The sequence below is a fragment of the Meleagris gallopavo genome, chromosome 5 (assembly GCF_000146605.3).
Source record: "Meleagris gallopavo isolate NT-WF06-2002-E0010 breed Aviagen turkey brand Nicholas breeding stock chromosome 5, Turkey_5.1, whole genome shotgun sequence".
NCBI lineage: Eukaryota > Metazoa > Chordata > Aves > Galliformes > Phasianidae > Meleagris > Meleagris gallopavo.
The window spans coordinates 5,962,417-5,974,587 of NC_015015.2; the positions used below are offsets into that span (position 1 = coordinate 5,962,417).

Genomic DNA, 12,171 nt, shown 5'->3' on the forward strand with positions numbered 1-12,171 from the left:
TTTAAATACCCATGGAAGCTGCTTGCTGAATTCACAGCCTGGAAAGAGGAGGTGTGATGGAAGGCAGCAAGATAAAGGCAAAGATGACAGAACCCCAACAACAACATGCTGCTGTACATCACATGCTGATCAAAGAGCTGGGGCTCCAGGGGGTTTGCAAATAATCAAGGAAGCCATCACAAAGGAGGACAGTTTCCAGATGACAGGCAGGGAAGTGAGAGCAAAGGCTCCACTTCAAGGCATGCCCCCACCTGCAGCCCCAGTACTGCATGATATTCTGCATTCCTATGGCCCTCCTATGAAGCTCTCTGGAGCCTTGATGTCCCTCAGGGGAAAGATGCATTTCTCACCTGCTAAAAACCAGCCTAAGAAGCAGGGATGGATTTTTGCTCCTGAAGAGATTCCTGACCCTTTATGACAAAGTAGGTTGACCATGCAGGCAGATGATTGTTGCAGGCTCAATGTGCTGCCCTGGGACACCTAGGGACCCTGTGCTTCATGCAGGAGGAGGTGATCCCAGCTGGGGGAGTTGCACATCACGACTGAGGAGCATTTTGCTTGGGTACCTTTCAAGTATGACACTACTGGGAGGGGTTCCCTCACCTTCCCCATCAGTGAGGGGTGCTGGCCCCCTGAGAAGTGCTAACAGAAGGGACACCCAATGCTTCACTTAAATAAAAACTGATAGTAGGAGCTGCTGGTGATCTTCAAACCAGCCTCTCATGGACTGAGTCACAAGTTTTGAATGTTGGAAAATACTGCTTGCAGCCTCCTGGACTTAATTCTGGAGATGTGTGGGGATTTCTGATGTGCTTTGTCACCTGTTTCAGAAGGAAGGGAGGTTTGGGAAGAAGAACTACTGGAGATGAAAAACTTGCTTATTTCTTGCTCGGGTACAGAATTAAGCAAATCATTTGGTCTAAGCCAGAAAAGGACATGAGGTGGTTGCAAATATCATGGAGGAATTTGTACTCACAACCTAAAAATAAAATCATGGTTCAACACCAAGACACTGCATTATCTGGTATACTACAGAGGTCCAGAAATTTTACATGGGTTAGTGCCTGAAACGAGAATTGCTGTATTCATGTGATGTATCAGCAGGACTATGGGCTAGCAGACTTCATTTCAGGTTTAAGACATCAGTGTCTGCAGGAAAAGGCACAGAACGGGGGACAAAGCTGCACTATGGAATGGAAAGTAAGACATTCACTTTTTATCCATCATAAAAGCAAAGCAGAATAGCATCCAACATCATCAGAATAACAGCCAATGAACTTCAACTTTTCAACTAACTCCTAATTTAGTGGTTTCAAACCTTTTTGACTGGGGTTTCACTTTAGCTACTATTCTTGTGAAGTTAAATGGGAAAATAAGCACAGTAAAGAACAAGAACAACTGGGAAAAGTGTTTTTTACACTGGAATTAGATTTGTATAGCTAAAGCTCTGCTGAATGAGTCCTGTCCATCTCATCTGAGCTCCTCCTGGTATAGATGAACAAGCAGAAAGAAGCCTTTCCTTGAGAACACACTGCATGCACCTGTACAAATATATTTACACACAAAGATATATAAACCAAGACAGGAGTCAGCATTCACTGATTCGTCAGCTTCACTGATGTAAGCTGAGCTGAAGCCCTGAACAGAGCATGCTGACACAAACAGAATCCCCATGCTGGCTGCAGAGGATGAAGGTGAGGCTGTTGGAGAGGTCTTAAGCACAAAGCTTGTTTTTGTTTTGTTTTTATGTTTGGCCAGAGTTCCTATCTCATAGCGTTGTTTGTGCTGTTCCAAGTAAGATTATCAGGAAATGAGCACGAGATGGCCTCCCAGCTCTCTCTGTCCACTTCCCCTGTGAAATTGAGAGATTCTAGGGGAATTTCAATTTTTCCACATCCTACATATTTGCATTAAAAAAAGCTTTGCTAAAAATACAAAAGCACCATGCAGACAGGCACTGTGATATTTTGTGCTTCTCTGAGGCCAACAGAGAGAATTAATGTTTTCCCATCCACCTCCCAGAACTCTGCCGACTACAATTTTAAAAAGCACCAATTATTGACAATCACAGCTTGTGTTAGCAAACAATTGCCTGTCCCAGGATGCAAGTGAAAAGAAATATGAGTCACTTCCTCTAAATTACCAAAGAATGGGTAAACTGCCGCAGACGGAATGGATCTGATGCTATCAGACCTGCTGCAGGTACTGGCTTGACAATAAAACCATTCGAGCCAGAACTGGAATCTTGCTTTCGCGTCTCCTCTGTTGTTGCCACCTTTGGGATCAAAGATGGGGGACACAGTGGTCCATATAGTAATCATTAGGATGTGTGAAAATGCACTAAATCTGGTGTCTGGCCCTGCTCTCAATGAAAACTTGAGATGGGGAAGGACTGCTTGGGGTAGGCACACTGCATGTCAGATTTTTGTATGTTCTCACCAGGTGCAAAAGGATTTCATTTATTGATGTATCACACCAAAGGAGCAAACGGAAGATAACACTGCATGGCTTCTTGTTACAAAGGAAGAGGACAACTACCACCAAGGTAACGATTCCTTGATGAAATAAAGGACAAACAGAAATGCTATGGCAGGAAGGGATGGAAAACTGCATCACGGTGACAAACCCAACATGCACTGGGATGAAGAAGACACCTCTGCTCAGTTGTATCACCAAGGAGCAAGGCACTTACTTGAGCAGATGTTGGGCTACCGATGGGTGAGCAGTGAGCCGGCCACCATACATCTCTGAGGAAGCCCACTGCATGATGGCTTCATGCATCCGGTACTGCACTGTCAGCATCTTCACAACCTTCTCCCCGTACCTCTCGATGACACGCTCCATCAAGCTGAGTGAAAGGCCCTTGGCAGCAGCCCTGTGTGGAAAAAACAGGTTGGAAGTGGAGCCTAGATGTCTGCATGAATTTGGACTATAGAATCAATACGCATCTTCTTGCTACAGCCATGACAGTGCTGTAGCCGGAACTGAATGTGGTGCTAATCAATGCTAATGTTGTTAGTGCTGTCAGAGCACCTTGGATATATGTCCCAGAGCTTTCTGAGCATGGCAGTGGCCACACTGGGATGGTGCTACCTCCCTGCTCTTCCCACTGTGTTTCACTTGGGTATCAGGGGATTCCGGAGAGGGAGCAGGACAAGGCTGCAGCATCCCCAGCATAGAGTCACAGCAGGGTGAACATGCTCAGGGGTAGACCCATGATCAGATCAGCTTGCATGTGTCAGGGTGGAGAGATGCCCCCATGGGGAAAAGCCTACTGGTATTGCCACCATAACAGAGAGACAAACAGCAGCAGCCAGCCCCACCCGGAGTGGTTGCTTCTCCCATGCTGCTCTATGCACTTCAAATAAGGAGTGAGGATGCCCAAGTTCTCAATCTGGGGGAACAGCTCCAGAATGAGATACTCTTAATCCTTAAGCTCAGCTTGCCAGCATTCTCAGTCACACTTCTCATACCAGCTCTAAGTATGGCATGAGTGTAACGCTGCACTCGCACTGCTTCCAGCTCAGGGAACGGCATCAGAATCTCCTAATGCATTATTATTAGAGCCTGACCCTACAAGCATCTTAAAACATTTGGTGTCAACACAGCCAGATCTCGAAGATGTTTTATCGAGGCACTCGACGTACAAGTGTTCTCATTAATCCTTGGCTGCTCACCCTAGACTAATGCACTTCAGAGTTTATTGCTTTATTGCCCATTAAGAAAACCAACCCTGTCAACTATGGCAGAGGTCCTGTGCTTCTATCTATCTGTGACACAAATTAATAAAGCTCCTAATGAAATAAGCCTTTCAGGAGTCTAATTGCTTTCTGTTTGCCATACGGAAAGGGTTTGTTGGAAGCATCACAGCATTACTGTCTGAGGAAGGAGGACAAAAGTTGCTGCATTTTGAGCTCGTCTGAGCAGAGTTTTCTCATCCTTTGTGCACAGAGAACTTGTGGTTGGTGGCAAGGGGTTCTGCTCGCTGCAATGAACAGGCATCGTGGTGACAAAGTGATGGTAGAGAACAGCTTGGGAGAAGTGCTTGTGTCGAGGCTGAGGGGCACAGCATGCATCAATTACTGCTGTGGGGAAGCACAACATCAATACATGGCACCACGGTGAGCTGGACTGCCCAGCCCTGTCCTGTTAACAGCAGGGCACTTGGTAAACAGAACAAGGGACTGAAAATTCATTAAAGCTGCAGAAGGAAAAACTGAGGGGAGATCTTTCTGCAAAGTCGAGTCTCATTAGATCTCCTCCTCACTGAACTGCAGAATGTAGCACAGCAAAAAATGGATTGGAAGCTGTGATCCTGCAGCTGCAGGACTCTGGAGACAGCGCTGTTTTCCAAAGGCTGTTTGAACGTAATGAGCACTGAACAACAAACACAGCCATGGAAGCGAGGAGAAGGGCTGGCAAGGTGCAGTGAGGCTATTACAGGATGTGACTCTGTTACAGGACAGGCATCCAGCTGTGCTGTGTGTTCTGCTGCTGAACGTGACCCCCTGCTGAGTTCGTTCACAAAGGCTTTACAGCTGTGGTGCTCCTGGGTTGTACTTACAGAGATCCTTGTTGCTCCCAGCTTAGGGCACAGGAGAAAACCAACACTGACAATGCTGGTGAAACAGCACCTGACAGACGTATGCTGGGTTTTCAGGAGGGGAAGGGGTAAAGGTGGGACAAAGCCCCTCATAGGTGTTGTTTGTTAGAAGTGTGATCTCTGCTGCCAAGAGAAAAGCAGTTCCAGTTCCTTCCATGTGCCATCTCGGTGCTCATGAAAAAGCTTATCACACATTGAGCCACCTGTGGGCAATGTGGTTTTCTGGGCCAAGAAAGCACCATGAGGTCTGAATTGCCCCAGCTACCCATGCCCTCTGCCCAGGAGTCCACTTAAGCTCAGCCCTTTGCTTCCTACCTGTGTTACATCTTGTCTCTGTCTGCTGGATGGACCCTGTAGGTTACTTCAATCCTATCTTTAGTTCTGTCTCCTGGGTACCTACTGGGTCTGGTCTCTAGTTTACATCCTGATGAAGCCTGAACTTGGTTCATTCCTTGCTGGGGCTGTAAATGAGCCCCATTCCCAGCTCCTGCTCTGCCTGCCGTGCTCAGGCTGTGGATAATGCTGCTGCCAGACCCCAGCTGTGTAAGTTACATCAGGCAACTGAAGCAAAACGCAAAGGATAGCAAAATAAGCTGCTGGCAAAGGCTCAGAGGAATGCAGCCTTCCCAAACAAAGTTAACTTGTTAACTTCCCTTCACTTTTGGCCTTCACTCCCTTGCTCACTTGCAAGTCTACAGCTGACTTTTCAGCAGAACTGCAGGAAATACCTGGTGTTTTTTAACAATAAAAATTCTAAAGTGTTTCTGCTAGATATAGACAGTTAAGCATGGAGGAGGCATTAAGTCTCCCTGCAAGTCTTGGAAATTGTATTCTTCTATACACTAACCATGCTGTTTCCACCACAGGGTTCTATGTGAGGTTATATGTTGAATTAATAATAAGGATATCAATTGCTCCCAAATATTTCACCTGTTAAAACATTTCCTATTATTCACACTCAATTAATTTATACATGATTGATCCTTATACCAACAATATCATACAGGACAGGTCTCAAGTGCTGGTTGTTTTAGAGACACCGTTGGATAGAAAGGTTAGACAGACAGAACCACACTCCTGATGCTCAGAATGGAGCATGGAGAATCTTTAAAGTGAAGTTGTGAATGCTAAGATGACCCAAACAAGCCCACAGCAGCCAGTATTTTCAGTTAACCTGGTTTTGCCCTGCTTTAATTGCTAGAAAAGGCTGCACTTCACTTGAATGTACCTTCTTGTGGTAGCAGATCCCAATGAAGGAGGATGAGGCCCTGCTGCTGCCTGCTGCTCTTCACAAGTAAGGCTTCCTCCTCCAGCTCCTGATGCACATTAATGGCGATAGCTGTAGCCAGGTGGAACCATGTAGTTCAAGGCTTCTCTACTTTGTGCCCTGAGTTCTTCTATCCTAGTACAGTCTTAAGAGGTTTCACAAACAGAGGTAAAGTAGTAATAAGTGAAGCTGTGCAGACCTCCCTCCTTTATGGATATTTTTTAATCTTTGCAAATATGAGGGAGGAGAGTAGCTTCTTGTTTCCAGCTGAGGAGGCTTCTACAGTAAAGCAGGGACTGACATTTGCTCTTTAGTGACATTTGCTCTTGGAGGAGCAGCATGTGGATTTGGGATGGTGGAAACAGGCTAGCTGCCTGCAAATAAGACAGCAAAAGGCTCCTGTTCTTCTTATCTAAGAAACCAGCAGAGAGCAACAGATCTGATAGGTATCTGAACAAGTAAGTCAAAGCCTCAACGTGGAGAAATGCAGAGAACAAAAACAGCTTCTCTAGACAGGGCCCAGCTCCCAGAGCTATGTGGCAGCCCCTTTGCTTGCGCTCACAGTACGGCACTGATAAAGTACCAAAGCATCTCTGTTTAACAGAGGCTTCCCACTTGCACAGGACTGACTTTGCATACTGTAGTACCAGACGATCCTGCTGTCAGCCCATATTCATCTCAGCCAACTTCAGACCCTTTATTGAGGCCCCGAAAATAGGAGCCCACACACTTCAGGTCTGCTGTCATCAATGGAGGAGAAGAGGAAGGTAGGCGGAAGGATTTCAGTCCTCGGCATGAATCATCCCTGGAAATAGCTTATCTTTTTCCATTAACCAAAGAGGAGCTGGCAGGTGACTGCATTCCTTAATTAATCTCTGGCAGTACCTCACATGAAGGTAGAATGGACGCGCCTTTGCACTGCATCTCACAGCCTACAGGGAACACAGCTGGGAAAAGCACAGAGGGATGCTTTTCTGTATCTGCTTTATTTGTGTTGTGGAAGGGACTGTGCTGCAAAGAGGAAAGCTGTGGCACGCACCTTGATCGATAAAGCAAATGCTTTTAATCCAGCAGCAATTAAACACAAGGCCAGAGTTCAGATGTATGAAGGAAGAGCTAATACTTCTAAAGGCATTTATCTGAAAAATAATTGGATTTCTCGAAATAAATCATTCTAATTAATCAAGATTTGTTAGATTTTGCATTTCATTAGGAGGGCTATTGTGGCAGATTCTGTCAGTTGCTCCAGCTGGACTTAGCTGCACATCCTCCCCATCATAAATCTGACGGGGACTTTCAGTAGACAACAACAGAGCTTGAAAGAAAAGCCGTTTTCTTTGAGCATTACATAGTTTTACTTTCCATCAGATTGACACAAGCTATGCAGGTTCCTTTCACAGGGCAGATACTCTGCACCAGGCTACTGAAACCCTCTGCAGATTCAAGCACTTTGCCCAAGAGCTCTCAGTTCTGCAGAGAACAGTTAACATTAAGATCACTTGTGATCTCAATCATAGAATCATAGAATTACTCAGGTTGGAAAAGATCTTAAAGATCATCAAGTCCAACCACAACCTAACTATACGACCCTAACTCTAACAGCCCTCTGCTAAATCATGTCCCTGAGCACCACATCCAAATGGTTTTTAAACACATCCAGGGATGGTGACTCAACCACCTCCCTGGGAGCCTATTCCAGTGCTGAACAACCCTTTCTGTAAAGAATTGTTTCCTGATATCCAACCTAAACTTACCCTGGTGCAACTTAAGGCCATTTCCCCTCATCCTGTCATCTGTCACCAGTGAGAAGAGACCAACCCCGCTCTCACTGTAAGCACCTTTCAGATATTGGAAGAGTCTCCCCTCAGCCTCCTCTTCCCCAGACTGAACAGCCCCAGTTTCTTCAGTCTCTCCTCGTAGGGCATATTCTCCAACCCCTTCACAAGTCTTGTTGCCTGTGGCACTTTCCACTGTAAAGTCAAATTAACAGAAAACTGATGGAGAGACCAGGAGGAGGTCTGCAGCAGATGGGTCCTACCAAACAAGAGCTCTTAGTTGTCTGCTCCATGATGCAGCACCAGTAAAAGCTCCTGGCAACAACCAGCACAACAGAGGGCAGAAGAAAGCATCTGGCGGGTGGTGTAATGTTTTCTGTGCTCATCTGAAAAAAAAATCTGCTTCATTTCAAAGAACAGCCAAAACTGACATCAGCTTGAGTGTTAGAGCCACTCACCCATAGTAATAGGATTGGTGTTTCTACTGCATTTTGCCCTTACTCTGACCGTCTTGGGAAAGTAAGTCCCTGCCTTGGGAGCACAGTGAGTGTTTGGTGTTTTCATCCACTACAAGTTTCTGACCTTGTAAATAAAGCACGGCAATTGCTCTGGGCCCAAAATATGAACAAGTGAATGTATCACTTAGAAAACCAAAGTAAAACAAAACCCTCAAATTCGAAGGACAAGAAGGCAAATTTATTTTTGTTAGCATGCAGAAACTGACTCCAAAAAGTACCTGGCATGTTATTCAAGGAACCCTTGTTGACTGAGCATTTGATTCCAAATTAAATGAGGCTCCAACCTAAAGTAAGTAAGCATGGATCTATGGGAGCTAAGCTTGTTCTAGCCTCCACCTAGCCCCTGACTGTCTCTTTTCAACCCAAGGTCAGTAACACCTCAGACACCCAGCTCCCCTCCAGCCCTGGTCAACCATCTGAAGGTAAGAATTTTTTATTTCCAACTTACAGATGGGGAAAACCTAGGCACAGAGACACAGCCTGCAGACTTGCAGTAAATGAGCAGCAAGACAAGAAGGGCAGGGGTTCCAGACAGGCATTTCTGTGCAGTTCACCAACCTAGACAGCGAAGGAGTGTGCTTATCACTTGCCAACATCTGCAACTGAATCCTTCATGCATCAGACAGTAGCAAGAATCAGACCTTGTCTTCATGATGATGCAGCACCTTGAGATTATTTGTAGTACCTCTCAGGCACCTGCTGGGAGCTGCTCCCTCCCTCGGATGTTTCATTTCCCTGGCTCAAAATTCAAGGGAGGTTATAGATATGTATCTGGCTAATTATTTTTTTGGAAGCAGGAGAAAGTTTATACAGTCAGCCCTATTTTTCAGCCCTATTTCTCTGCTTGTGCACAATGCCAGTTCAGTCATTCCAGTCCAGGAGCTGAATAAACACATGTACACTGATATTTTAAACCACTAGAAAGCTCCCAAGCACTATATGGAGCATCCCCTCAAAGCACAGGCAATTTACACTAGCTACAGCTCTTCTCCACAAACTAGTTGTTCTTAATGTTATACATATTACAAAGTTTTCTAATTACTGCTGTGTATGTGATAACGTGGTGCAGCATCTCAGTGGTCCAACTCTCACATTAATATGTTAAATGAACAACTGCAGAACCACAGAGGCAGAATTTAATAAAGGAAAGAGGAGACTTGGATTAATATGAGCTGAACCTGATTTCCCTCCATAAAGCTTGCAGTCAGAAAGCAGGAGGTAAAACAAGGCCACTGTTCTTGTCGGGTGGGAGAAAACCTCATGGAGAAAAACAAAATATTTTTCTTAAAAACAAATATTTAAAAAATCTGTATGTAAATACTGGTCAGTGAGACCAGGAATTCCTTCTCTGTTTTATTTGTCTTCTGTTTGCTTCCCATTTTAGTAACCTCAATGGCTGCTATGCACTGTTTTAAACTGTCTTTTTCAACAACTTTTCCAACCACTCTGAAAATTTCAGTGTAAAACAGAGAAAACCAAGTGCTGGTAAACAAGCAGAATGAAAAAAATGTCTCTGCTGATGACACATCTCTCAGGAATAACATCTGATAAAATACACACAATTTTGAGTAATCCAGTATTAGAGCATAACACAAGCACACTTTCTCACTAAAGGAAAAAACAAGTGAGCAACTCAAGCTCAACACATTGAATTCTCTGGAGCTGAGGACATTTCAGATGACTGATGGAAGGATGCAGACAAGCATGCTGAAAGCAACCATCAATCCCCCAGCTACCAGCAAGGACAGCATGCCCTCATCTCACAATGTTCATCTCACCTGTCCCCTGCATAAAGCCCACAGTGGGAAGGCTTCCACATCATTACAATGCTTCTGAGCACTTTTCTGTGATGCTGAAGATGTTCCCAGTGTCACAGATCTTCCTAAAACATGGTTTGGCATGACAGGACAAGGGGGAATGGTTGATAGGACAAGGGGGAACTGTTTTAAAATAAAAGAACGGAGATTTAGATTAGATGTCAGGGGGAAGTTCTTTACTGAGGGAGTAGTGAGGCGCTGGAACAGACTGCCTAAAGAGGCTGTGGATGCCCCATCTTATCACTCTACCTGAGCTTTCTGCCTTGCTGCACTTATTGTACTCACATTCTCTGTCTGCCCCATTTTTTGTGCACAGGATCCTCTCCACTGTGGACACACAAGACCTAATTACGTGTGGAATGTGGGGACCAGCAATCTCAGAGAAGGCACGGAATCTAGCTGCTGGATCATGTCCTCGATGCAGTTTAGAGTACCTATCCAAAATGGGTATGGGTTACTTTCAAAGGCTGACATCTCCCTGTCACTGTGTGAGCTAGTTTTTCCCACTATAAACACCTGGGACTGGTACAGAGCAGTCTTCAGTTTCTGGGGTTTGCTTTAGCACCTCTATCAAGGCAACTCATCTAAGCTCATTCCTACAGAATTGGAGCTGATGTGCAGACTTTGGCAGGCCACATGTCTGCTCCTACATGCATGAGAGACTCCTAGGCAAGGAGCTCACAGCAGCTCCTGAGCAGGGCTGAAAGCTGTCAGATTGCTCTTCTCTCTGCAAACTGAAAACCCTTACAGCTCCTTCAGCAGTTGCTCAGCAGGAAGTCATCAGCACAAGAGGTAGACAGCCACGCTGACTACACGTGCTTTCCTATGACATGAGTAGGTCAGCAGTGGGTAACATGACTGTCACATCCTGGTGCAGTAAGAAAGCCTCCTCAGATGGAAGCACATTAAACTTTAAGCAGTGGCTATCAGTAAAACAGCTCTGATGTAATCCTGGCTGTGTGACTAAACCCAGTCCATGAAGGACAATGCTAAACAATCACGTTAATGAATTGTCTTGAAACTCGAGGCGTGAACCTGTGACCGCAGATCGCTCCTTACTTGTGGGAGATGATGGTAGGGGGAAGCTGCTTGTGGTCCCCAGCCAGGATGCACTTCGGAGCTTTCAGCAGAGGTATCCAGCAGCTGGCTTCCAGGGCTTGGGCACACTCATCTATCACCACCAGATCAAAGTAATTCTCAGGCAGCAGCTTCAGTGGGCCATCAGAAGAAGCGCCTAATTGCAGGAGAAAGTGCACAGCTTAGCAGGAACGCACATGAGCAAGCAACACATTTTTCAAACAAGTCATAATGCTTTAACTGTGGCTAAGGGAGACAGATAAAATAATGTTTCTCTGCAGATATGTAAAAATTCAGCTCTGTCGTCCACGACAAATAAATATACATTACATGCATAGGTCAGAATTGTTTTTTGCCAATAGGAGTTGATCTTTATGGGTCCCTTCCAACTCGGGATATCCTGATTCTATTATTGTTTGCCCTTTTTTGCCCTGGCATCTGGGGCCGAAAGCTTCCAAGCCTCTCTGAAACAAGTGAAACACAGACGATTAACAGAACAATATGCTCAAATACTTCACCAGAGCAGAAGCAGAGCAAAAACACTAATGAACACCCACTTTCCTTCTGCCCTCAGATGCAAACAAAACTTCTCAGCAACAAAAACTGCAAGGATGACAGACTTGAGATTGGCTGATCTACTGAAGTATGCCCCAGGGAAAATGAGCAGTGGAAACCCACACTCCCCAACCATGCTGAACTCCCATGCTCCACTGTCCCTCCTTATGGGAGTAGAAGGGAAACCAGAAAAGTCTGCAATCAGACAGCTGAGACAAAAGCCTTTTTTTTTTACAACAATAGTCCATTTGTAACACTGACCAAACAACTCTTACACAGATCCTGCTGTAATCCTGACATGAAACGATATTGATCCGTGCACTCATCAGAGCTGTGAATTTCACAGGCATCAACAAGGCATTCACAAAAAAAAAAAAAAAGGGCTGCAAAAGAAATTGATGCAGAAGCCAGGTGCCAGACATGGAGATTTTAGTCACAGCACTCACAGAGATGTCTTTTTCCAAAGCTCTCATGTTACTGCACTGTAGTTCTGAAATCAGCACTGATTAGGAATAATTTTGCTTTGACACTGCAAACCCTGCTGCCTCTACAGCTTTAT

General features: G+C 45.1%; 1 protein-coding gene across 1 annotated transcript in view; it reads right to left on the reverse strand.

Moving 5' to 3' along the window:
- IGHMBP2 (immunoglobulin mu DNA binding protein 2) overlaps nt 1-12,171 on the reverse strand; it is a 28,214-nt gene continuing 16,043 nt past the window's right edge. Inside the window, exons 8-9 of the mRNA XM_010710873.3 lie at nt 11,040-11,214; nt 1-2,875 (exon numbers count right to left, since the gene is read on the reverse strand). Of these exons, the coding sequence (XP_010709175.1) occupies nt 2,689-2,875; nt 11,040-11,214 (362 nt within the window). The 3' untranslated portion in view covers nt 1-2,688. The remainder of the gene's footprint in view (nt 2,876-11,039; nt 11,215-12,171) is intronic.